The following is a 25,959-nucleotide window of genomic DNA, read 5'->3' as shown; positions in this document are numbered from 1 at the left end:
TAACACATCAGTCATATGTGTTAGGATTGTGACAGTATGGCTGCTGATACCCCATGCCAGTCATTTATACAGAATTGCCATTGATCAAGAAAATCCTAGTTTAAGATTTTAAGGTTTAAGATTCTAGGTTTAAGATTTCGTTTCATTACAAAATGCCCATTCATTTTAGAAACTTTAAAAAATACTGAAGATAAGAATAACAATTTCCTGCAGTTCCTCTCTCTGGAGATAAGTATTTGCATTTTGTGTATAACCTGTCTTTTTTTTTTTTTTTCTCTGCACACAGTTACTGTCTCCTTTTTAAAAATGAATATATTTGCATACTGCTTTATAGCCCACTTTTTCTATATAAGACAGTATTTTCCATGTTGTTATTCTATCATTCTAACGTGCTTATTGAACATCTCCTAGGCTATAATAGAAATATGAGATTGAGATTCACCAAATAGTAGATACTATCATTTGAGTAAGAATATAACATAAATAATTACTAAAATATAGTGGTCGATAAGTAAATGCAAGTTCAGAGGAGAGATTGGAGTGGCTTTAAGCTGGATGAGGGAGAATTAAGGTGGTCTTGAAGAGTGGATAGGATTTAGGTAAAGAAAGGGCAAGTTTTAGGAAGGGGGAATGATTTGAGCATTGATGCAGAAGGAGGTTAAGTGGCATTTTATAGAATGCCATGCTGAGCTCTGAGTTCAGGGCGATAAGATTTGATCTAATGTTCCTAAGTTACAGAGGGGTTAAATCCAGGTTGAAAGTCTGTGCTTCAGGGATGTATGCGTGGCAGCTAAAGGTGTGATGAAATGGGACAAGGGATGAGCTGTCTTTAAGTAAAACAGTTCCCAAATCGGCTGTGCTCAAGAATAACCTGGAAGTTCTTGTTTAAAAACAACCAGATTCTTGAGTCCTTCTCCACGCTTCCTGAATCAGGATCTTTTGGGGTGGAGTCTGCAGTCTAGTTTTGGCAACCTCCTGTACTGTTTCTGACATACTGTCTGGCCTAGGAGATGCTTAGTTTAGGAGGCCTCTGTAATATGTGTGAAATAGGGACTGATATAAGGACATGGACCAGGGTGATAACAGTAGGCGTGGACGAGAATGGAAAGGCATGAGGCATTTTGAAAATCGATAGAATTTAGTGAGACTGTTTAGAGTAGCTAAAGAAGTCAGCAGTTACTAGCATGGTTGTGGTGTCGGGGGCACGTGTAGAGATGGCAGTGTGAGCTGTGTAAGGAAGGGATGAAGATGCCTTTTAGGCATAGTGAGTTGAGGTAGTAATGTGGCACTGCATGCAGCATCCAGCAGCTGTTGGACTAGATACTGAGTGAGCGGTCAGGGTAGAGAAGAGAGTCTGGAATTATTAGTTCAGAGTAAATCTTTGAAGTACTTCTTTTAGAGGGAAAGATGTATAGAAGAATGAGTTGGAGGGGCCAGACGATGGAACTGGAGAGTAACACCTGAGTTTGGAGCCAAAGGTGAAAGAGACATGGAGGATGATTGGTACCCTGAAATACAAGGTCACACATTTTAAGAATTTTTTAGGAGGTAGCATTTCTCTAAGTTCCACAAAAGTCTAGCAGGGAAAATAAGTGCAACTAAACTCATTTTACTACTCTTAGTAATAGGCTTATTGGAAGAAAATGTAAGCTGTTAATAATAGTGTGTGTTTTTTTATTATTTCTGGATCTTGTTGTTTTTCTGTATTTTTGAAATTCAAGGATAATTAAAAAACAGTGGTTCATAAGATTATATATAATTATATGTATTAAAGTACACATAATCAACTAAGTATATGTGTGCATGTACTTATGTAAATTAATTACATATAATGTATACTTTATAAATAAAATTGTGTGTATATAAAATACTTTAGAAACGCACACATACATATAAATACTTTAGACCATTCTATTTAGAAAAGTCGGTACTATCAGAAAGGAAAGAGTGAGCAGTTTTTTTATTGCATTTCTTAGAAACTAGTTATGAGAAGGGGTCGCAGACTATTATTGATTGAACATATTCTTCCTAAGTGTCTTCTGTCTGATAGATATGCTTTGTTTCTGGAATACATGCATGCATGAGATCACCCCAGATGTCAGGTTAGGGAGGGAAATGTAACGGGGGATGACACTGAGCGCTGGGTCTCAACCTTGTTTGATTCTCAAAGCACCTAGAGGTCGTTGGGCCACCCCTTTTTAATTCCTCTTATGAGCAGGATCGATTTGAGTAATAGAAAGTTTGAGTATGTTATGTGTAAGTGATGTGAAGCAAGCGCATCAGCAGAAGAGATTGAAAAAATTTGTTTTGTTCATATTACTTTGCTTTTAATTCCTATTTACAAAGGATTCCTGTACCCAGTTCCAGCATGTGAGGGTGTGTGTGTGTGTGTGTGTGTGTGTGTGTGTGTGTGTGTGTGTGTGTGTGTGTGTGTGTGTGTATGTTTTTCACGGGGGAGGGGCTTTTTCACACCAAGCAGTTCTCAGATGGCAGTGGGGTGTCTGAGAATTCAGCCCAATTCTCACACTGTCTACCTGGTAAAGGGCTCAGTCCTGTAAGACCCTCCACTTCTGACACCAAGCACAAGCCCAGGTTGTTACCTGGGCGTCTGACTGGCTACAAACTGGAGGTTCCTGTGACCTCCTCCTTAGGTTTGATTCATTTCCTAGAATAGTTCACAGAACTCACTTTTCTTATTTTGGCCGCGCCTCGAAGCTTGTGAGATCTTAGTTCCCCAACCAGGGATCGAACCTGGGCCCTGGCAGCGAAAACGCCGAGTCCTGACCACTGGACTGCCAGGGAATTTCTCAACACAAGAATTTGTGTGGATTGGATGTGGGGTAAGCAATAGCAAAGAGGTCCTAGATGATATTAGGGTTTTAGTTTGGGAGATTGGGGTGTAGTGATACCCGTTAACCAAAACTGAGAGTACAGGAAGGAGAAGTGGATTTTTTTCCTGTCCTGCCTGGTCATTCCTCGTCTTTTTTGATCAAGAGAGAAGAGTGGGGAAATGACAAATTCAGTTTAATGTGGGACCTGAGATCAGCGGCTTTGGAGTCTGTTTGGTTAGATTTGAATCTTATCTCTCTACAATTCGTCCTGTGTGACTTGGGGCAACTTCACCTCTCTGGGTCTTAGTTTCCTCACCTGTAAAACGGGTAATAGTGCTACTTAACTTATGTAATTATTTATGAGAATTAAGTGAATTAAAGGAAAATGTTTATTTGTACATTAAATATAAGATACCTCATATGCAGTTATAAGTGGGAAACAAAATCAAGCTCGTTCACTGGACTCTCAGAAATGTGGGCCTGAACCTTAAAGGAGAGAGGTGGGCTAGAGGCAAGTTGGTATTTTCAGTCTGCTTAATTCCACATATAACTAAGATAGTACTTAATGTTGCCTTTCAACCAAATCTTAGAAGTGAGCCTTCTGGAACTTAGGTCTGCTTATGACAGGGATATGTCCTAGTATCTACTTTATATAGTAGTAGTCACTCTCCAGTAGTGGAAGTTAGGTTCCTGAAAAGTGCTGTGGTCTGAATATTAATGTTTGAGGAACTTGGAGTATAAGAGAATACATGCAGATAGGTTGATAGACTTGAAGGTTGAAATAAACCTGTGAAAATCATTGTTTTCACACTCACTAAAGGAGACAAAGGATGGCAAGCAAAATAAAGTATCACTGGTAGTTTATATGTTTTTTTAAAAAATAAATTATTTATTTATCTTGGTTGTGTTGGGTCTTTGTTGCTGTGCACGGGCTTTCTCTAGTTTTGGCGAGCGGGGACTACTCTTCATTGCGGCGCGTGGGCTTCTTGTTGCGGTGGCTTCTCTTGTTGTGGAGCACGCGCTCTAGGCGTGTGGGCTCTAGAGCGCAGGCTCAGTAGTTGTGGTGCACGGGCTTAGTTGCTCCGTGGCATGTGGGATCTTCCCGGACCAGGGATCGAACCCGTGTCCCCTGCATTGGCAGGCGGAGTCTTAACCACTGCGCCACCAGGGAAGTCTCTGTATGTTTTAAATTAGTGGCAGGGTACCGTACTTTTATTTGGTCATAGCTTACTCCTAGAAACTTTGCAGTCTCTGCCCACCAGTCTTAAAAAAGATATTTGTCAATGCGTTATGTGTTGTAACAGGTAATATGCCTATGAGTTATTTCCCTCCTGTTTTCCTGTATTTATTGCCATATACGAATACTCAGTGCCTAATTTTGTCTCAGTTTAGCCCAGATATAGTCCTGGAGAGGCCAGGTAACTTGGTGCTTGAGGTAGCAAAAATTGGGACAATATTTATTTAATCCACTCAGCTCTGTCTTCTTGAACCTTTTCTCTGGTGCTCACTCAGGGTTGTGTTAGTTCTTTATGTACAGTTTCATGAGAAATCACATCCTTCTTCCCCTTAAACCCATGTATCAGCTACTTCCACTTCCACCGTGCCATTGGAGTCATATATTCCAAGACCCAGGTTTTCAGTCCTTCATGTTCTTTTTATCTTGCCTGAGGCTTTAGTGCAAAAATAACTTATCTGCTGTTGGTTTTTACACTCTTTTCATCTTGTCTCCTTAATTCTTTTGTTTTTTTTTTTTTTTGGTAAAGGGAATATAGAACGAACTGTTACATGCTATAATCAGAATTTCTCTGCTAGGCTGACTTTGCAGGAGAGTTACTTTTCCATTCCCCTAAAGTGAAATACTTTATACAAATTAATTTACTGCTTATGAGCTTTATTTCATGTTTGGTATGGTTGAGGCAGAAGAGTGGTGAGTCTAAAATCAGACTAAGTCACCTAGATTCTTGCAGGTTTGCAATTTTCTCCTAACCATTTCAATGATCCCTAATGAGAGGCATCTTGGAGTGGTGGAAAGTAGTGAACTTTGGTGTGGGACCAGAGTTCTCAAGCTGTGCCCATAGGCCAGGCAGGTTAATCTCTCTGACCCTTGATTTCCCCACTGTTGAAATAACAGTGCCTACTTGTACGGTGTGTGGTGTGTGTCAACGTCTGTGAAGTGTCTCAGCTGATGGTGTATAGCAAATGGCTTTTTCCCTGCACTTTTACTCATAATTTCGATTTGATATCATCATAATGCTTTTTGCCTTTTTACTTTTTTTTTTTTTAAGACTGTGACTATTTCCTAGGGATCCTGGGGGAAATCATAAATGTTCTTGGTTTTTAGGATTTCTCTTGAAAGCCCCAGTTAGTGAAAGGACTTTTTTCTGTGTATGCCATTTGATCATCTTATTGGGAATTAGAGTTATAGATTTTTTATTTTCCTTGTGTGTTAGGTATCAGAACATTTCCCCCATGACTCCTTTGGCTATTATAATTCTTGAAAATCTATTTCTAAAATTATTATCTGGAAAAAAGACATTTTCTTCTATCACTTCCTTGCTCTGTTAGTGTAAATGAGCAGAAGTTTATAAGGAAAGCTAATCACAGAGTATAATTTTAAGATAATCACATTGTAATTTGATCCATGGAATCAAATTTTAGGTCTTTCAAATTCGTTTTCATTTTTTTTTTAACATCTTCATTGGAGTATAATTGCTTTACAATGGTGTGTTAGTTTCTGCTTTATAACAAAGTGAATCAGCTGTACATATACATATATCCCCATATCTCCTCCCTCTTGCGCCTCCCTTCCATGCTCCCTATCCCACCCCTCTAGGTGGTCACGAAGCACGGAGCTGATCTCCCTGTGCTATGCGGCTGCTTCCCACTAGCTATCTGTTTTACATTTGGGAGTACATATAAGTCCATGCCACTCTCTCAACTTTGTTTTCAGTTTTGTAGCTTGTTATTTTTTTATTTTTTTGTAGCTTATTCTTAATTGGCATCTTCTGAACTATCAGAATTGTCGTTTTAAATCTCATTGTGCATTATATTTTATTTTTTCATGTGGGTTAAATTTTTAAAATTGTGAATATATGAGAATATATATTGATATAACACATAAAATTAAAAGGACATAAAAAAAACAACTGTATACTTGTACCCAGCTTAAGAAATAAAATAGTACCTACCAGTACTTCTGAAGCTTGTATCAGACTGAGTTTTTTCACTGGCTGCTTATGATACTTCCCTACTACTTTAGTTATTTTGGAACTAGATATAGGGCTTCCCTGTTAGCTCAGTTGTTAAGAAACCGCCAGCCAATGCAGGGGACATGGGTTCAAGCCCAGGTCCGGGAAGATCCCACATGCTGCGGAGCAGATAGGCCCGAGCGCCACAAATACTGAGCCTGAGCTCTAGAACCTGCGAGCCACAACTACTGAGCCCGCGTGCTACAACTACTGAAGCCCGCACGCCTAGAGCCTGGGCTCCGCAATAAGAGAAGCCACCACAACGAGAAGCCCGCGCACCACAGCGAAGAGTAGCCCCCGCTTGCCGCAACTAGAGAAAGCCCACGCACAGCAACAAAGACCCATCACAGTCAAAAATAAATAAATAAAATTATTTAAAAAAAAAACAAAACTAGATACAGTTTTTAGTTTTGCCTCAGTACAAAACATTGTGTCATTAGAGAATACATTAATACCTGCCATTTAGTTTAACTCTTCAGTTAATCTGGATTTGCCATATCATGCTAATGCATTCATTTCAATCATAGTTTTGCCACTCTAGTTTTTTTCAGATTTGTAGTAATTTTATAAATCTCAGCATGACAGTGCTTTTGATTAGGTGTCTCGACATCCTCCCACCCTCTCTCCCCTCCTCTCATCTCCCCCACCCCTCTTGAGAAAGAGAGACAGACACAAAGAGACCGAGTCTGATACCTTCCTGAGGATACCATGCACGTAAACTCAGCTTGTTGAAATTCTGTTATCCCTGCAGATGTGCTGTAGGTTAATTTTATGCAGTGATTTTCAGACAACTAAAAATTGGTTTGTAAGTTAACTTCAGAAACCACTTAAGCTCAGTTCCTAGATCGTTCATAGACCATTGTATTGCCTTGGGCAAAATGTGAGCTAAAACATACTGTAAAAGATTTTGAGGACTATGGGAGGTTCCTATGGTAAGGATAGTAGATGCTTTTTGTTGGCATCTAATTTTGCTCCATAATTTGTGAATGGCTCCATTTGTGGGGGGAAAGATAAAAAAATCACTGTAGGTTTTTCTCAGAAAAAAAGAAAAATATGACTGTCTGGATTTGTAAGCTTCTTTAGAAAGAAAATTGTATCTATAATTGCAAAGTACATTTGTTGTTCGCTGTTACTTACTTATTGTCATTAAAACTCACATCTATTTTTTGAAAAGTGACCAGCCTGAAGGATATATTGGAATAATCACTAGAATCTTTATTTAAAGTAATCTAAGGTCAAGACTTGAGGAGTTTATCATTTCTCAGTATATGATGGTTTAGTTGCTGCATATGTCAGCAGCAGATTTTGTAACTTACAGAAATTCTTTACCCTTTGCTAAAGGCTGCTCTTCAAATGAGTGTGATTAAATGGTTGATTTTTTTTCTAAAAGATGTCAGTTTTAGGGTGAGACCATTTTGATAATCCAGAGTCAGATGCATTATCCATTGTGCCACTGGCCGGCTCATCTTTTCCTATTGAAACCATTGAAGTTGGCAGGGTATAGGTAGCATTGTGACATCTTACAGGTGAAGAATGTGATGTCAAGAGCCTGAAGGATTTGAAAATGTGCAGTTCATGGCAAGAGATTTAAAAATTCACATTTTCCTTTACCATGGTTTATGCTAGAATTGTAAAGACTGACCATTTATGAGGGAAAAATTATTAGAAAACTATGTCTTTGAAGTAAAAAATCTTGAATCTTGATGATTCAAATATTATTTTTGCAAATAAAACTATTTTGATGCACTACTTTAATGTTCATCCATTTATCTGTCCATATCGCCTTTCCCCCAAGTTGGGTACTAATTGGTCACATGCCTAGGGTTTTCCTTGATACCACAGCAGCATCTAAGCTGGAAAAGTGGTTCTTCAGGAATGGAATCTGGAATCCAGGGAATGATTTCAGACACAGGTAGTTCCTAATTTACAAGTAATTCATACATGTAAACCCCTTCCCTGAGCTGCTCTTTCAGTTGCTGCTATTTGGAGTACAGAATTTGAGCTTTTAAAGAACTTCTGGGGTTCAAAAGTAACTAGAAGCAGAAATAAGTGAAAAGCAGAAATATTTGGTGGCAATAAATAGTCAAATCCATATTATGACCCACTTGCATAAAAATGTTTTTCCTCAAACTATCTCAGTAGTTTTTAACATTATTTTGCAACACTGTTAGAATTCTATCATTTAGGGGTTTATTTGGGCTAACTAGCTAGCATCCTTGTTGAAAACTGCAAATATTAAAGTGAATTATTTCAGCCCTGTTGATTTCTTCCTATCACATACCTGAAATGAACTACACTGAGGCAGTAGGAGCTTTGGGTGGTAATTTAGGAACATACTTAGGGGAAAGCGTTGTTATTAGCAGGATGATTGGAATGTCATAATGTAAAATTTAGGGAATTACAGGCATCAGGAGTTGAGAGAGTGCTAACAAAGGAAAACAACCTATTTCAGAATTTGTCTGGATAAAGAGAGGATCTAGAATTGGTTAAGTTTCTATGTTTCTTCTGCAGGGTCCCCAGTGCCCATGGCTGGTGTAATTATCTTTTGGGTTCAATAGATGTCTTTTGGCTAGTCTGGGAACTTGGCCAACATAAGCAACATTGTTTCATTAGGAATAATACTTACTTCCACAGCATCAATTTGAAAAATAGATTTTTAGACCAGACTCATTTATAAGTTAGGTTTCAGCCTGTGCTTGTCTTTGTCTTGTCTGTCATCACGTGCTCTCAGTTAACAATAGCTACCAGGTTGCTTTTCTTTCCCATCAGTCATGGAATTTGCTGGCCAATCATAAAATAGCAGTGGAAGTAATAAGTAGGAAGTAAAGTGAAAGAATTACAATAAGTACAAGAAGCCACTCCTAGAGCAAAAGAGGGCTTGTGGGCTTAGGGGAACAGTTGGTGAGCAGTGTCTCAGAACTTAATTTACCAGTAACATTGGTAGATTGATGTGATCGTTCCTATAGAGTAAGTTTCATGACCTCTGATAGTAAGCCATGGTGAAAAGTGAATTCACATTTACTGATTTGTGAATTGATGTAGATTACAAAATGTAGATGTTTTTTATTCAGATAAAATTACATAGAATAGTGTAATATTGACAGTTCATTTCATCCCTAGAAATGTGTGAAATTTTTGTTGGTAGTAGTCAGATTTTAAAACTGTTTTTCTCCCTGACAATTAAATATTTTATATTTTATATATAATTGCTTTTCATTAATGAAAATTACTTTCGAGTAAGCTTAAATAAATGTGAGGAAATGAATTTGCAGTAATTTTATCTCTATGTTTTGGGGATTGTATTTACATTAGATGTTCCTCAATTAGGGGTAATTGTCTTGCATCCTTATCTCTTATCATAATCTGTTTTTCTTCACACAGTGTTATAGTTTTGCTGCTGGACTCTTCCCTCCCTTCCCCCACCCCATCAGGATGATATGAGACTTGAAAGAAGACGATGCATACAGGTGACTCAAGTTTTGAAATACAGTAAAACTGTGGCTGTCTGAGAGAATGTGGGAACTGGTGGTATATTTTGAATGTGGGAGCTTTCTGATAAACAGCATTAGTGGGGAGAATTATTTAGATCAATAAATGCAAAGATAGTTGGGATATTTATTAAACTTGACTTTGGGAATCAGTTTGATAATCAGTGACAGATAGTGTTATTAATACAAATACAGCATAGTGATTGCTAGTACTTGACCTTTTCAAAAGGGGTGTTGGCTAATACTTTGGCGAGAATTGAAGTATTTCTGTTAAAAATAAATAAAATATTCACCTTTATGGTTGAATGCATGTTCCCCCAGATCCCTGTTAGAAGAGAGCAAATTTTTTAAAGGCATAGGGAGTAGATGTTAGTAGTGTGTCTTAAGTCTCTGATAATTCAGTTAAGGATATTATACCCATATGTATGATTCCTTAAAAAATATGGTCTGGGATTTTGTTTTTTCTTTCCTGCCTCTCCATCCCTTCCTTCATTCCTCTCTTTCTCCTTTCTTTCTTCCTTTTCTCCTTCCCGTTTATCCTTTTGTCATTTGTATTTATACAAGAGAAGCAGTATAGAAGGCATTTTTGAAAGAATATTTTTGATTGCTTTATAATTATTTGAGGTGATCTTAACTTATACGTGGAAAAATGGAGGCTTGTTCCATCTGTGGCTGTGTTTGGGCTCTTGAAAATGTAGTGTAGCTAATGGATGAAGTGTTAACTAACTTTTAAACTTGAATGTTCTTAAATCAGGCTGATTAGGAGGTATTTTGTTGAACCAAGTGGCTTACATTTGCAGGCCTGGTCAGAGATAGTCTTATTTGATTTATAAACTGTTTAAAAGAGTGATCTTTAACTGGAAAAGAAGTAACCACATAAATCTTGGATAGATGCTTAATTACGTTATTGGTGAAGGTGTTAAGGATTTTGTGATTGCTTTTTATTTGGGTGATCTTTGTTTTCTAAAAAGAAAAAAAATTACCATTTTTTTGACTTCAGCTCGGGATTTTAAAAAATAATGTCTCAGGTGTGCCATTTTGTATGAAGAAATGTGCTTGAATATATATTAAATTTAATTATAGATCAAATCATACTTTACATTCGTGAGGGACTCAAAGAATCTGATGATAATTCTTTTTTGAGCAAAAGGTGTTTGAGTAATGATCTCTGTAATCTGTCTCTCGGGTACACATGTATATTTGCCTGTACGTATTAGAGGTACACCATGTACACATGCTGGCTGAGTGGCTGACAAAAGCAACATGATGCTGAGGCTGAATGTCAGTGTCATAGAGGAATAAATAGGAATATTTACAGAAAAAATTATAGAATTTTATGAAAATTTTGTTGTCAGATTTTATACGTTTGACCTTTTGGTGCAGGAACAGTTGCTCAGCCCTGTCAGCTCCCGGATTGCTCCTTGGGCGCTATACTGCACATTGGCTATACCAAGTAGATGCTCACTTTCGCCTGAGGTCAGTAGAGGAACAGAGTATTTTGGGGGTATCTCATAGATTTATCCATGAATATTAATGATCTTGGAGATTTTCCCTTAAGAAATTTTGAGGTGGCAAGGTTGCTATTTTATTTCTAGTTTACCTTCATGAGATATGAAGAGTTTCTAAATAACTCTTTTTCTTGAAAGGCTTATGGATGAAATGAAATATCTAAAGAGTAAATCCAGTTTTTAAAGGTTATCTAGTTAATTTTATGAATGCTAGAACACACAAAAAAATTACAAATACTAGATTTATGATATAATCTAGTCTCTTACTCAGCCTCATAGTCTTTAAAAATTACCAACATTTACTGGCTTATAAAGGAAAAAACTCAAGAAGAAAGATCTGACTCTCTCTAATATACATATTAGCTGTTGGCGTATTTCCCTTTCAACAGTTTGAAAGTTAATAATTGTTTTTGAATGTAAAATTAACAGCTTTCACAATCATCATTAATTAATGAAGTTTGCTCTTGTTTTACTGTGCACACATTTATTCTTCAACGGATAGAATTTTAACACATAAAAGCTCGTAAGGAGTTTTTTCATTGAAAGTTATTTCTAGAATGCTTTTGCCTACTTGAAAGTGAATATTGTTTCCCCAGGCATTCATGGTCCTGACTTTATGTTGGTTAGCTGTGATGATACCTTACTCTCTCATACCATTTCATTTTAGGTGCAGGTTCAGGGATGCTAGAAAGGACATTGAAGTATGCTTTGACTGACTGTCTTTCAAAAGCCACAGCTTAATAATCGATTTTTACTGAACAGCAAACCAAAGTTAAACTTCAATATATCTCTGGTACGTGTGTATATAGGTGTTCCTGTACTTAACTTAATTTGAGGGTATTTTTGCATATTTTAAAATACAGTTAGAATGTAAATTAGGTAAAATTAGATTATTTTTTGAGTTTTGGAAAAAAAAATCATTTATGACCAAACATTTTATTTGGCTAACATTTGCTTTGTACCAGGTACTGTAATAGTGTTCTGCTCTTAAGGATCCCTGTACTTAGAATCAAGGAGCACATAGGAGCACATTTCAATTGGAAGAGGGGGCAGATAATATAACAAATTTTGCAGTGGATGTTTATGATAAATCTTAAACATTTGTCTGTAGAATTCAAGCCATCTAGAGTAAAAACAGAAAGCACTCTCTGGTTAATAGCATTTGCAGTAATGGCTTCACCTGATACCTTCATGCCGATGTTGTCAAAATCTACCTTTGTGTCCCACTCTTCTCTTCTGAGCTCCAGACTCATGTAACTGCCTCCTACATGTCTCTCCTGCACACACTCCCTCCTCTCCTATTTATCCCTGTTAGCGATGAGTGACACCGTTCTACCCAAGCACACTGTCATCTTGGGAACCTAGGAGCTACTTTTTACCGCTTTGAATTAAGTGATAACCAAATTCAGTTTATTTAGAATGTAGAAATCACTTAGGAGATTAAATTTGGAAAATGCACTGCCTCAGAGATCACTGTGGACATTAACATAAAGGCGTTTGCATTTTTCCAGTTTATTTGATAAAAGGACCTCACCTTCCTTTTATTTCTTATTTATACCTGTTAACATCCAAGGGAACACTAGTGGGAAAAGCTGTTGGATACAGCAGTTGATACTGTTCTTTATTTGTTGGGCTTCTTTAACAACTGAAATTGTTTTTTAACAATAGTGATAGGCTAGTTGTTTTAAAACTTGAAATAGTTCTAGAACATACAGAACTGAAACTCTTTGAGGATGAATAACATTGGAAATTTATTTATTTTGAAAATCAATTCTTTTTTTATATAAATTTATTTATTTATTTTTGGCTGCGTTGGGTTTTTGTTGCTGCGTGCGGGGTTTCTCTAGTTGCGGCGAGCGGGGGCTACTCTTTGTTGCGGCGTGTGGGCTTCCCATTGCGGTGGCTTCTCTTGTTGCAGAGCACGGGCTCTAGGTGCGTGGGCTCAGTAGTTTTGGCTGGTGGGCTGTAGAATGCAGTCTCAGTAGTTGTGGGCTTAGTTGCTCCACAGCATGTGGGATCTTCCCGGACCAGGGCTCGAACCCATGTGCCCTGCATTGGCAGGTGGATTCTTAACAACTGCGCCACCAGGGAAGTCCCGGAAATTTATTTTAAATTCCGCTCATTTGTTCATATTGTCTGCCATATTTCTATGAATTTAAGTGCTTAAAACCATTTGATGTGGCAGAGTTTTAATTCTAGATTAAAATGTGGGTTTTGTAGGGCAAAGTTTATATACTTCAGTGGTCACAAGAGTATGGCATACTATTGCAGAACAATTAGAAATCAGATCTGTATATTTAAATAAAACCAACTTCTGTAATTCCATTCATGTACAGGGTGCACTGGGGGAAATAAAAGGATATGTACATTTTGATATTTGGGAGTGTATTGCCCATTTTCTTCCTTTTGGACTTGTTCTTCATGTGGTCCTGCGTATCTGGTCTTTTTCTGTAAGTGTTTTCCCTCCTTTAGCTGTCATTCATTTCTCAACCCCGAGCGGTCTGATTTTGTGCTTAATAATTCAATGAATTGATGGGTTTTGGTGAATGGTAAATCTAGTGGATTTATTTTTGCTCTCAGATTTTAATTTTTTCTCCCAAGAAAAAATTGATAAATACTTGTATTTACCAAGTAATACAGCGTCAGTGAAAAAATTTGGAAATTTATGAGAATATAGGTAAGTGGAAGGAAACATACCCAGAGTTCTACTGCCCGTCGCACTATGGCACTTCCCCTTCTAGTGTTTTGTTTGCAATGCCATTTTTGATTAATTAATATCATCTGAATATCTGTTCAGGTTTGTGTGCTTGGGTAGAATCTATTTTTATGTTGTTTATATTTTCTCTTTTATTGCCTAGCATTATATTGTGAACATTTCCCTGTGTCATCAGAAACTTACTAACTATAGTGATCTGCTGTTCCTTTGAACTTGGAGCAAATTCAGAGCATTCAGAACTATAACTTTTTGCAGGTGAATTATTTTAGAAATTTATTTTAAAGTATGCTGAGTTGAAACCATTTCTTTGTATGCTCATTTCCTAGTTAAGTTAGGTTTCTCTCTTATTAGACATTTTTTTTTTTATTTTTCCTTTTCACTTTTTTTTAAAGTACTGACATCTGTGCATGAGTGTTGGGTTGTATGTTAAATTATTTCCTTGTAATTTATTCCTATGAGCGTAAGTATTAGGTCGTAGGGCTTGGAAAATTTTAAGGCCCTTCATACAGGCTTTTAGAATGGTGTTTGGTAATATGTACCAGTTTATACTCACTAGCATTAGATGAATGTTGGTCTTTTAATATACATTTGTGAGCATTGAGTATTATAATTAAAAACAAGTTTCTAATTCAGCTGGCAAAAAGAAGAATCTTCTGTTTTAGAACATATAAAAGTGATAGTGTGTACTCAATGGAGGAAAAAGTTCAGTTGCTTCAGAAATGTATAAAGTGACAAAACTAATATAGTTCAGTAAATATTCTCCTCCCAGGATTCTTTCTAGCAAATGGTTGTATTTAATGCTTTTATGGCATTTGCACATGTTTGCTTACCAGTTTTTTTGGTCCCAGCTAGTCTGATTCTCAAAGTCAGAGGACCATGGCTTATCCTGTTTGTGTTTGCTGTGTGTGTCTCGCAGGGTTCCTGTGACATAGAAAGTGCTCAACGAACACTTAGAAAAAAACCACTTTTTGTCATTCTACTAATGCCTAAAAATATTTTACTCTGAATGTCTGCTTTAATAAATTTCTTCAAACAGTTTTAAGAGTTCTGCATTATTTTCCATTTCCTTATCCTTTTATGTTTCATATTTTATTAAGTTTCTGATTTCCAAGTGAAAGCAATTAATAATGATTATATCATATATGTATCTCATAAGAAAACATACGATATTTATAGAGAAGATGATGGGAAACCTGAGGTTAGCCATGTTGTAAAGTTGAATTTCTTAGACCCTAGTGCCTTTATTCAAGACCTAGGCGAAAGCAAATAGATTCATATTCATTATTTTAGATTTTAGGGACTTACTAAATGTACCTCCAAAAGAACGTTTGAGTTCTGGGAAGATGACAGCAGGGCATAGTTTTTTGAATCTTCGTAGTTTTCCCTAAAAACAGAGTAACCAGCACAGCAAAACCAAAAATTCATGGACACTTTATAAGACTAGGTGAACAGTATCACTACAAACCCTAATAGAAGTAGGTGGGGACAAATCTCCAATAACTACAAGACCTGCATGGTGTCAGCATTTGTACAGAAAGATGCAGAAGGGAGCAGCAGGAATCTGATGGACCTGAGAACAGGCGAACCCCAGGCTAGCTAACAAAAAGTCCCTGGAAAGTGTGGCAGGCAAGTTGGAGAACAGAAGCTAAAATTAAGAGATGTTTCTGAGTTCTCAGGATACCAGGGGCCCACAGTGAATTCTGTGGGTTAGATCCATCTGGTCCCTATGAATTTTCAAAACTTACCAGTTGAAGTTCCCTTGCTGGTCAAAGTTCTGCACTAAGGAGACGCTGCTGGTAATAGAATCCAAGTTAAGGAGGATGAAGACAGTGGGGAAAAGGGAAAAAAGGACATATAAAGTTGGGGGAAGGTGAAAGTACAGGAGACCTCATTCATGAAACTATATTTCAGTGTCCTTCATTTCTTCTTCATGAAAACAGAAAAGGACTCTTATTGAAACCGGAAAAGCTATTCCAGTTTCCTAAAAGTTTTTTATTTTACATGAAATAGAGCAACTGACTAGGATCACAGTCAAATTCCCCACAGAGCTTTTGTAAGAAGAAAGGAATAAGGAGAGAATAATATTGCTGCAGACAGTGAAAACATACTACTAGAAAGAAATGTTAATGAAACAAATGAAAAATATAATGTTTCTAAATGAACTCAGAGAAATTTAGGAAATGGTACAAATATGGAAGAGCAACATAAATCTGAATAAGGAAATCTTAGAAATGTGGTGGTAGCTAAGGAAAGAGAAATAAAAGAAAAAATCATTTAAAAAATGAAGTCTAAACTAGAAGGTACACAAGAGTGAAGAAACAGAAGAAAATTTCTTCGGAGAAACAGAAGATGAATAGAAGAAAAAAATTTTTGATAAAAAAGAATTAAAGAAAAATAAAGAATCATTCTGGAGAAAGTGACATTTACTAAAGAGAGGCAAGAAGTTTCAACATACAAATAATAAGAGTCTCTGAAGAGGAACCAAAGCAATGAAACTTAATAAGTTTTAATAATAATAACTCAAGTAAATTTCCTGAAATTAAAAAAAAGTGTTGCCACTACATTTGAAAAGGGTATGTTGTATACTTGGATAAATCGATACAGAAACAACCAACATGTAGACATATTCTTTAAACATTACTGAAAATTCTTCGGGGTATCTAGGTAAAGACCCAGTTCTTTAAAGGAAGCATATTAGATCATCTGATTTTGATAGCAGTGCTTTATTCTGGAAGCAATGGAGTAGCATCTCATATTCACAAGGAAAGGAGATAAGAGCCACGAGTTTTATACCTAGCTAAATTGACTGAAGTATAAAGACAGCAGAGAAAATATTATGAACGTGAGTATGAATTTGGAGGCTGTTCTTTCTTTGAGCACTTCTTAAGGAATCTACCAGAGACTAAACTTTGGCACCCAGAGAGATTGCAGGGACGTTGATATAAGGGGAGCTTTAAATAGGTACTTGTGGAACTTAAAGGATGCTTATGAGTGAGTGTAATATGTAATGGCTAGATTCTCTGCAATAAAGATACAGTACAAACAACAACAAAAAAAGGTAGAATAAAGTTTCTGATTGCTTCATTGTTACTAATGGGAAATAAAAGAATATTACTTCCAGTTGGAGAAGAGGGAGGGGAGGGGGGAAAAGTTACTAATTAAGTTTCAGTGGTATTCTAAGTAGGGGAATCAGTAGGTCATACTCTTTCACCCCTAGACACATAGTGAAAAGAAAGGAAAATAGAAGGGATTTGGGTAACCATGAGAACAAAATACAAAGTTCCAAATCTCACTTTCTTCATATGGGGAATAGGAGGCATAATAATGGTAATAAAACCTCACAATGTAGTCCGAGCACATGCCTGATAGATGTGCTCTATTTTAATTATTATTATTCTCTCTCCTCTCAGTTGTTATTACCATACTATTTATGAATATTTAGGTTTTGCATTTTCTTAAATTTCCCCCTTATTTGAGAATTTGGCCTGTCTTCTCAAATTACATGTTCAATGTCTCAAATTTTATCAGACTTACAGTTAATTCAAATTCATCTCGTTTACATAATTTAAAATTTGTGTTGAAGGACTGTTTTATTTATTAGGCATTGGAATTAATGCTGATTTTTTTCCTACTTATTGGAATTATTCAGAAAGGATTTATTTGCAGGAGCAGGGTAGATAGGGAAAAAATGTAATAGGGGCAAAGGGTTTTTTCTGGGAACCAAGTTACCTGAAAAGCTAATAACATTTTGCTTTTTCATAGTGATATACTTGACATGATTATCTAACATCCATTTTTACATGAATCTAGTAGAAAAAGATTTTGTTATGACGAAAATTTATTGTCGAAAGAGATCTGAAATACTTTAGTTTTCCCTCTTCCCCATTCAGTAAAACACAAAATGTAGTTTTTTTCTCTCTTTGAGGGCAAGGACTTTTTTCCTATCCCTCACCTTTTATAGAAGTAAAGTATGTGTGTATTTGTGTGTGTAAATATTCTCTGACACAAATTACATATCATAAAATTCATCTTAGGAGTAAGTTTGAGTTTTGAGTGAATTTATACAGTTGTGCAGCTATTACCACCACAGTCCAGTTTGTGTGTATATATATATATAATTCATTAATTAATTTTTTTTATTTTTGGCTGCATTGGGTCTTTGTTGCTGCGTGCGGGCTTTTCTCTGGTTGCGGCAAGCAGGGGCTACTCTCTGTTTTGGTGCATGGGCTTCTCATTGCGGTGGCTTCTCTTGTTGCGGAGTATGGGCTCTAGGCACGCCGGCTTCAGTAGTTGTGGCACGCGGGCTTAGTTGCTCTGTGGCACGTGGGACCTTCCCGGACCGGGGCTCGAACCTGTGTCCCCTGCATTGGCAGGCAGATTCTTAACTACTGAGCTACCAGGGAAGCCCAAGTTTATATATTTTTAATTAAAAATAATTCAAGTTCAAATAGAACTTCTGTAAAGAAGAAAATAAAAAGCAGCAGTAATCCAAATAATCAGAATATCACTGTATTTTTTTAGTTGATATATTTTTGCCTGTTATACCTTATGTACATGTGGCTCCTTCAAACAGTATTGAAGAAACAAAATGGGGTCACATTTTACTTACTTTTTTTAGTCTTCTTTTAAAATTTAAACATTTCTCCATCAATATTCTTTTATAGCATCATTTTTAATGAGTAATTAGTATTTTACAAATCAGATAACTATTCCCCATTGTTGCTAATTAGTTCATGTTTAAGTGAATGGTACTGTGGTAGTCCTTGTGTTCATGTTTGATTTATTGCCTTAGGTCCAGTTCCTAGAACTTGCATTTATTGAGTTAAAGGATATGTACTTTTAAAAAAAATTTTTGTTTATTTTTGGCTGTGTTGGGTGTTCATTGCTGTGCGCCAGCTATCTCTAGTTGCGGTGAGCAGGGGCTACTCTTCATTGTGGTGCGTGGGCTTCTCATTGCGGTGGCTTCTCTTGTGGAGCATGGGCTCTAGGCGTGCGGGCTTCAGTAGTTGCAGCACGCGGGCTCAGTAGTTGTGGCTCGCCGGCTCTAGAGCGCAGGCTCAGTAGTGGCACGAGGGCTTAGTTGCTCCGCGGCATATGGGATCTTCCCAGACCAGGGCTCAAACCTGTGTCCCCTGCATTGGCAGTCAGATTCTTAACCACTGCGCCACCAGGGAAGCCCCAAGGATATGTTCATTTTTAAGATACATATTTTCAAATGTCCTTTTAAGGGACAGTTTATGCTTTCCCCAGCTCCACAGCAGAATTTTACCACATTCTAGAATTCTGAGTATTTAAAAATATTCCAATTTAATAGACAAAACATAACTTAATATTTTAATTTGCATTTATTTGAATATAGTGAGATTGAATATGTTTTTATATGTTCTGTGAATTTCCTTTTAATATTTTTTGCTGATATTTCTCTTGAGTATTTTTTTTTTTAATTTCATTTTCTAAGAGTTCCTCACTGACTCTGATGATGTATATGCCAGGAACCATTCTAAATGATTTACATTTATTAACTCATTTTTTCTTGATGATAACTCTCAGATAGGTATGATGATTACTCTCAGATAGGTATGATGATTAACCGAGCCAGAAGTTAGGTAGCCTGCCCCAGGTCACACAGCTAGTCAGGGATGGAGCTTGGATGCAAACCCAGGAGCTTGACTCCCAACTCTTAACCAGTATATTTCTGCTTTGTTACTTACTTCTCATAATTTTGCAGTTCATATTTGTGTTTTAATTTAATTCATAGTATTATTTTATACAGGAGCTCTAAGTTTTTGTATGGAGGGACTAGGTCTTATTTATTAGTGTCAATGCCTGGAACATAATCGATTCTCAAATATTTGTTGAACAAATGAGAATAAACCCATTAACAATCTGTTGTTGGTGGTGACCTTTTATTTTGTGTATTGTATATCCTCTTTTACAGGGATTCCCAAGGGCTTCATAAATAATTTACTCTTTGGTTTTGATAAGATACAATAAGCTTATCTGTATTAGCTTTTCTGGAAAGACTGTGGAAGTAATTACTGCTTTAAAAAGGAACATGTGTTCTTACACAAGCAAATATGAGGGGTGAAGAATGTATGTTATCGACAGGGATTTGAATTGTAGATTCAAGTGAAATGAAATATTTGTTGTGAGTGTAGGAATAATTTGATGGAGTTTGGTTTTTGTAGTTTTAGAAAATGGATAGACTTGGCCATTATTTAAAAGGCTTTTTGAATAAATTTTGGTTTATTTTGAGCAGTAAAATCCTTTAAAAGGAAAACCCAAAGTAAAAAAGCTGATGTAAAAAGTTAATGCTAAAGGTTTTGACAATGTAGATCAGCTACTCCAAAGGTATAATTTAAGATTGCACTTCTAAGTGCTTTTTCTCCCTTTTCGTTTGACATCAGGCTACTATTTACTGGTCCCCCTTTAGTTTGGTTGAGGCCTGGGGTGTCCTTTAAACACTAGTCTTATTAAAAAGTGTGGAGGTCCATATTATTAAATGGATCTATGTTAGAGATTAGAGAGATGCACATATAAGTTTACTTCCATTTTTACACACTGTCCACAAAATATACATGGGATCAAGTACTCAAAAAGCAGACACTTGAAAATGTAAATATTTATCTTGTTAATAGAAACCTAGGTCTGCTTTGTATAAAGTTATAAAAGCTAAAAAAAATTTGTTGAATGCTTGCCTTTTCTATAACCTCCTGGTTACAACCAACCTTTTTTTCCCCTACTAGTAGTAGTATCTTTTAGCCCATGCTTAACTGACATGTTAAAATCATATTTGTACTTTTCTTCTATATTAAGCATTAATTACTCATTAATTACTAAATTTATGGGCTTATGTTAATAAACCTTAATCAATTCTGGAAGTAAAAAATGAAATATCAGTTTTCCTTTTCCTCATTCTCACTCCTTAGTGGTAAAATGCCTTTTAATCTTCAGTTTTTAAATTCTTCCTTTGGTTACTTACATCGCTTTAAATAGAGTAATAGACCTATTTTATTATTTAAGAAACTAATGGCTGTCGTCCCAGAAAGAGGAAATCAAATAGCTCTCTATGCTACCTTTCTTTCTGCCAATGTCTATTACTATTTTAAAGTTTTTCTGTTATTATTAAAATTTTATAAAATTGATTTAAACCTCTCTTTCTTGACCTGTCAGTTTTAGACAGTTTCTCTTGTTTTCCCAAGATATAAAATGAGGGCTTTAGTACCCTTTCTTTTTACCTCACAGACAGTGACTTTTACATTGTATATAAGAATATACACTTAGATATCTTTCTTTAACTGCAATTGAGTTCCATGATTTTGTCTTGAGATTCTGTTGAAAATTAAAAACAGAAAAAGCTATACTGGAAAAACCACATAGTGTATTAGAACCTATAGAGAGGGAGATGTAATACGATGTCACTGAGCTCCTTCCACTCACAGAAGAAATGTTAACAAAGATTGGAGGTGTAGTGCAATGTCATGATGATTTTTAAAAATGATTTAATTGTATGATGTGCATTCAGTTTTCACTAGGAAAAAAATTTTAAAAAATCTCAGATGCAGAGTAATTGTAATTTTTATTTTAATAAAAAATATTTGTAACCCCTATTGCCCAACTCAAGAACCTGAACTCCCTCTGCCATTATCTTTTCTCCCAAGTGGCAGGACGAGTGCAGATTTGGCGTTTGTGGTGAGACACTGGAGGGATGACCTCAGTTCAGTGGCTGTGAATTGGGGTCCTGGCAAGAGGTTTCTCATACTTTCATTTCCAGGGTGGGGGACCACAGTGAGCAGTACGGAGTTGTGCTGCTCCTGTCTAGCCCTTCCTAGGCAGGTGGCTTAGTGTCTTCTGGGGCATTTCTTTGGCCTCAGCCTGGGGGTGACTGTTCATCTGTGTTTGAGTGTCTGAGTCTCAGTGTGTTGACTGTGTGGTAGACACTTCTTGGAGCTGTTGGGACAGGCTGACCACGCAGCAGGTAGTTGTCTGGTAATCAAGCCCACTTCTGCCCATCCTTCTCCTCCAGTTTTCCTTTTCCACTCAGAATGGCACCTGCCACTTTTGCTGTGGTTCTTGGTGTCAGCTTTCAGCTCTGGGTCTTTCTGATACTCTTTGGATATTGGTATGATCCTGTTGGCCTTTTATCTTGAAGAAGTCTGTCAGAACCTTTGGCTCACTGGTATTTCTCCATCCCATGCTTCAATGAATTGATTTTATTTTTGTGACTCTTGACTGCTGTGTTGGTGGATATCATGGAGCATATGAACCGGTATGCTTATTAGTCTATCTAGTGCTGTAGATTTTCTTTTTAAAAGCACCTTCCACCCTCAATTTAGGAAACTGAGCTTCTGGGTGTGGCGTCGGTTCCTTCTCTTGCTGGTAGTCTTCAAGGATTTTTCAAGCGTTACTCCAATTCTCACTGTCCTTGGTTCTCTATTGTTCTGGTAGTAAATATTAAGAACTAGGTGGCATTCGTGGTCTCAGTAAAACTTTCCTTCTACTACCCACCTGTAGTATAGCAATTAAAGTTGCCCATGTGAGAAATAGCTCTCTTGAGAGTCAATACCTGTACTTCAGTTTCTGCCTTTGTGACTTTTGGTTTGGGTTCTGTTTGGAAGCACTGTTTTCTTTGTCCATGTTTTGTCCATTACCTCCATGTGGCCTCTCCTTGTTACCGCTGCTTGGGAGGATGTCTGCTTATCTCAGGTGCTTCGAACACAACCATCTTGAAAGTGAAATTTTCGTACTGTTCATTTTTAAAGTCATACTGAATATAACCCCTAAATGTATTAAATCTGTCCACCTGTTTTCATATGACATGGGAATTGATAAGAAAATACTTAATGTAGTTTGTACAGGTGAAGATGGTTAAGAAAGATGAAACTTACTATATTTTATTGTCTTGATAAGCACAATACAAAGAAAGATTTTAACCCCAAAGTTAATTTGCAAGAATCTTTTTTTGTTGTTGTTGTTTGTTTTGGCAATGTGCATTGATTATGATAACATTTAGCTAAATAAAGGCTTGATCAGCTTTTTATATTTCCATGATACCTGATGAGGAAGTAAAAGTATATTTAATATACAACAGTGAGTATTCATAATGTTTTGGTGCCTTTTTTGGTTTGGGAGGGGAAGGAGGATGAAGATGGGGCCATTTCCCAAATGTGAATTAGTTGATCCACAAGAGTAGAGAATAGTCCAAGATTTAAAAATTTATGTCTATAATCCAGATTTAAATAACAGTTTACCTTCTTTTTTTTTTTTTTTTCTGTACGCGGGCCTCTCCTGTTGTGGAGCACAGGCTCCGGACGCGCAGGCTCAGTGGCCATGGCTCACGAGCCTAGTCACTCCGCGGCATGTGGGATCTTCCCGGACCGGGGCACGAACCCGTGTCCCCTGCATCGGCAGGCGGACTCTCAACCACTGCGCCACCAGGGAGGCCCTACCTTCTATTTTTACAAGCAGACTCGTGAGAAGGAAGGGAAAAAAGCATCAGGATTGCTCTTAAGTTGGAGAGAATCTACTGGACTTAATTTTTTTTTTTTTTGCAGTACGCGGGACTCTCACTGTTGTGGCCTCTCCCGTTGCGGAGCACAGGCTCCGGACGTGCAGGCTCAGAGGCCATGGCTCACGGGCCTAGCCGCTCCGCGGCATGCGGGATCTTCCTGGACCGGGGCATGAACCCATGTCCCCTGCATCGGCAGGTGGACTCTCAACCACTGCGCCACCAGGGAAGCCCTGGACTTAATCTTTTGTAAAGGATGTCCAGCTAAACAATATGGTGGCAGCCTCACTTTATAGAATGAGGCATTACAAACTTGACCACAGTAGTTGCTCAAAAATTTTTGAATATTTTTCCAGATTAGATGGCTTCAAATTAAAAAAGGAAAATACTTGCCATTTTTCAAAACTATAAAGCTACATTGTATTTCTCCCTAAAATGCAAAATTGTTGGTATGGTGTGATTTGTCATTTGAGATAATCTTGGATGATTTGTTACGTGGCATAATAATGGTCTCTTACACATTGAGAGGATATATGTCTTGAACATCATTAATTGCAGATGAGAAGTTACTAGTTATATATTCTAAATATGTTTCTTCTTAGAATATAGGGGAGAAAACATAATTGGAATACTATATTTTTAAAAAGTTAATGATTAATTGTATACTTAGAAAACTTACCATTTTCTTCACTAGGAATTCTAAAATACATATTTTATATAATGAAGATTCTAATTTAGTGAGTTAACTAATTTTAAACATTTTAAATGTTTAATTTCTGATTCTAAAAGTAGTAGTCATTGACGTTTTCCTAAACTCCACAATTTAAGTAACTTTTAAAAGAACTGCTGATAACTAAACAACATTTAAATTCAGGATGTTTTATCCTAGAGCATCTGTCACCAGACAGATGATATTTCCTTGTGTCTCTAGGCCCCAAAGGAAAATAAGAATCCAAGGTTTTAATTTTTTTTTCTTCTTCAAGGATGGGAAAATTTTGTCCTATGAAAAGTGTTTAAGAGGTGGGCCAGGAAACAGCCTTTGTTTATATGGAAAATGCTTTTTTTTTTTTTAACTGCTGTAGATTGGAAGACAGGCTGGATTAAGCTCACTTAATCAATGTGATGGAAGTAAGAAAAACTTGAACCTGGGAGAAATGACCAAGATATTAAAGATTCATGGGCAAGAGCAAGAGTATGAATGAAATTGGCTTAAAAATCTTCTTTGCCCTTGTCTTTAGGAATTAAAGGAGGCTTGTAAAGGGTTCCAAGTGTTTAAAAAACACACCAAATGATATCTAAAGTTTGAAGTGAAATGAGATTGCGTCTTTCAGGGAATGGATTAAATGCTTTGGGTTAGTGATTTTCAACCCTTTCTTAAGTAAGCCTTGGTTAATAGATGCTTTTATCATATGATGGCATGGAGAATGATTCTGAGCTAATCTTTTTTGAACATTTATATTTAAATACATTTTCATATGAACAGCAAACCATGAGACTTACTGGTACCCCACGGATATATTGATTATTTATAGATACTGTTAGAAGATTATTTGGGAGGGCTTTGATTTTCATCTGTAGGATCTTTTGCACTATTTTTCTAAAAGTATAGTTTGTTTATGGAACAAGGGGTTAGTGTTAGTCTTTCAGGTCTCTTCCAGCTTTAAAGTTCCTCCCTCTAACAAGCTGACTCTGGTTTGTGGTTTTATTGGACTTTTTAAATGATTTTCATCCAGAACTAAGTAGAGAGAACATGAGAAGAAATTAGGAGACAGGTATGGGTGACGGATGCTTGGAGATGGTGGAAAAGTGGCTTCGGTTTTCTTAAGGGGGAAGATAGTTTGCAGTGGTAGAGATAGGAGCAACATGCTGTTTTCTTTGAATCTGGTGCTTGAAATCTGCTCTTTGTCTTAATTCAATGTATTTTACAAATGCTAGCAGTCTTTCTGGAGACATTTATAGACATTCTGTGGGAAAATATGTTTGAAAATCACTGACTTCTTGGTGTGGGATGAATCTGTACTCCCGTTTAGAAGGAGATAATTGCTAGGATAGGTGGGACAAGTTGATCTATTTTAAAATAAAACTGTATCTTTTATAAAGATACAGTTACAAGGCACAAATGGGAACTGTGTCTCCTTGACATGTTTCAAAGCATTTCTCTGAATATGTGAGATTAAAGAAATGTTCTCAACCACTAAGAATTGTCAGGACACTGATGCTCTTTAAGGCTATATTTGTAGCTGTTAGTATGTACTGACAGAGTAGAAGTTTTTTTTTTTTTTAATGTTTTATTCATTATTAGAAATTTTACATATGAATATAATGTGTTTATATTTTGCTCATATCTTGATCTTGGTTCCAAGATATGAGTATTATTTTCTTGGTCCCAATTTGTGTATTCTGAGCCCTATAGGTTAACAATTAATGTGGGTTTTATTATTTTAAAATTATTTTGAAACTATATATTAACACATATCATAACCAAAACCAAAATGTTATTTCTCCAGTCTGATAAAGCTTGTTTCAGACTTCCACTGAGCCGTGTGTTCTGTTATGCCGACCTTTTGTTCAGGCTTTCCGTAATAGAATAAAAATGCTTTATAGGATTTCTCTAAAATGAGAATCTGTTTGAATGTATAGAAAGACATTTACATAATGCC

At 36.6% G+C, this 25,959-nt stretch overlaps 1 protein-coding gene across 4 annotated transcripts in view; it reads left to right on the top strand.

The window, feature by feature from the left end:
* The window catches only part of DYRK1A (dual specificity tyrosine phosphorylation regulated kinase 1A), a 143,795-nt gene that overhangs the window by 40,563 nt on the left and 77,273 nt on the right, over positions 1–25,959 (top strand). The window contains exons 1-2 of one of the 4 annotated variants that reach the window (XM_082840111.1): positions 9,532–9,546; positions 10,951–11,043. The exons of 1 other annotated variant lie outside the window; for it this stretch is intronic. Coding sequence is in view for 2 of the 3 variants with exons in the window: in XM_082840109.1 (XP_082696235.1) it covers positions 9,537–9,546 (10 nt within the window). In the remaining variant the exon portion in view is untranslated. Of the gene's footprint in view, positions 1–6,658; positions 9,547–10,950; positions 11,044–25,959 lie in introns of those variants that run through there. 2 more of the 4 variants (XM_082840109.1, XM_082840110.1) reach the window with 2 other exon arrangements.

The sequence above is a fragment of the Leucopleurus acutus genome, assembly GCF_964270905.1.
Source record: "Leucopleurus acutus genome assembly, chromosome: 5".
In the NCBI taxonomy this organism is placed as follows: domain Eukaryota; kingdom Metazoa; phylum Chordata; class Mammalia; order Artiodactyla; family Delphinidae; genus Leucopleurus; species Leucopleurus acutus.
The sequence above is the reverse complement of the archived record's forward strand: the minus strand, read 5'-3'. Positions and strand labels throughout refer to the sequence as shown.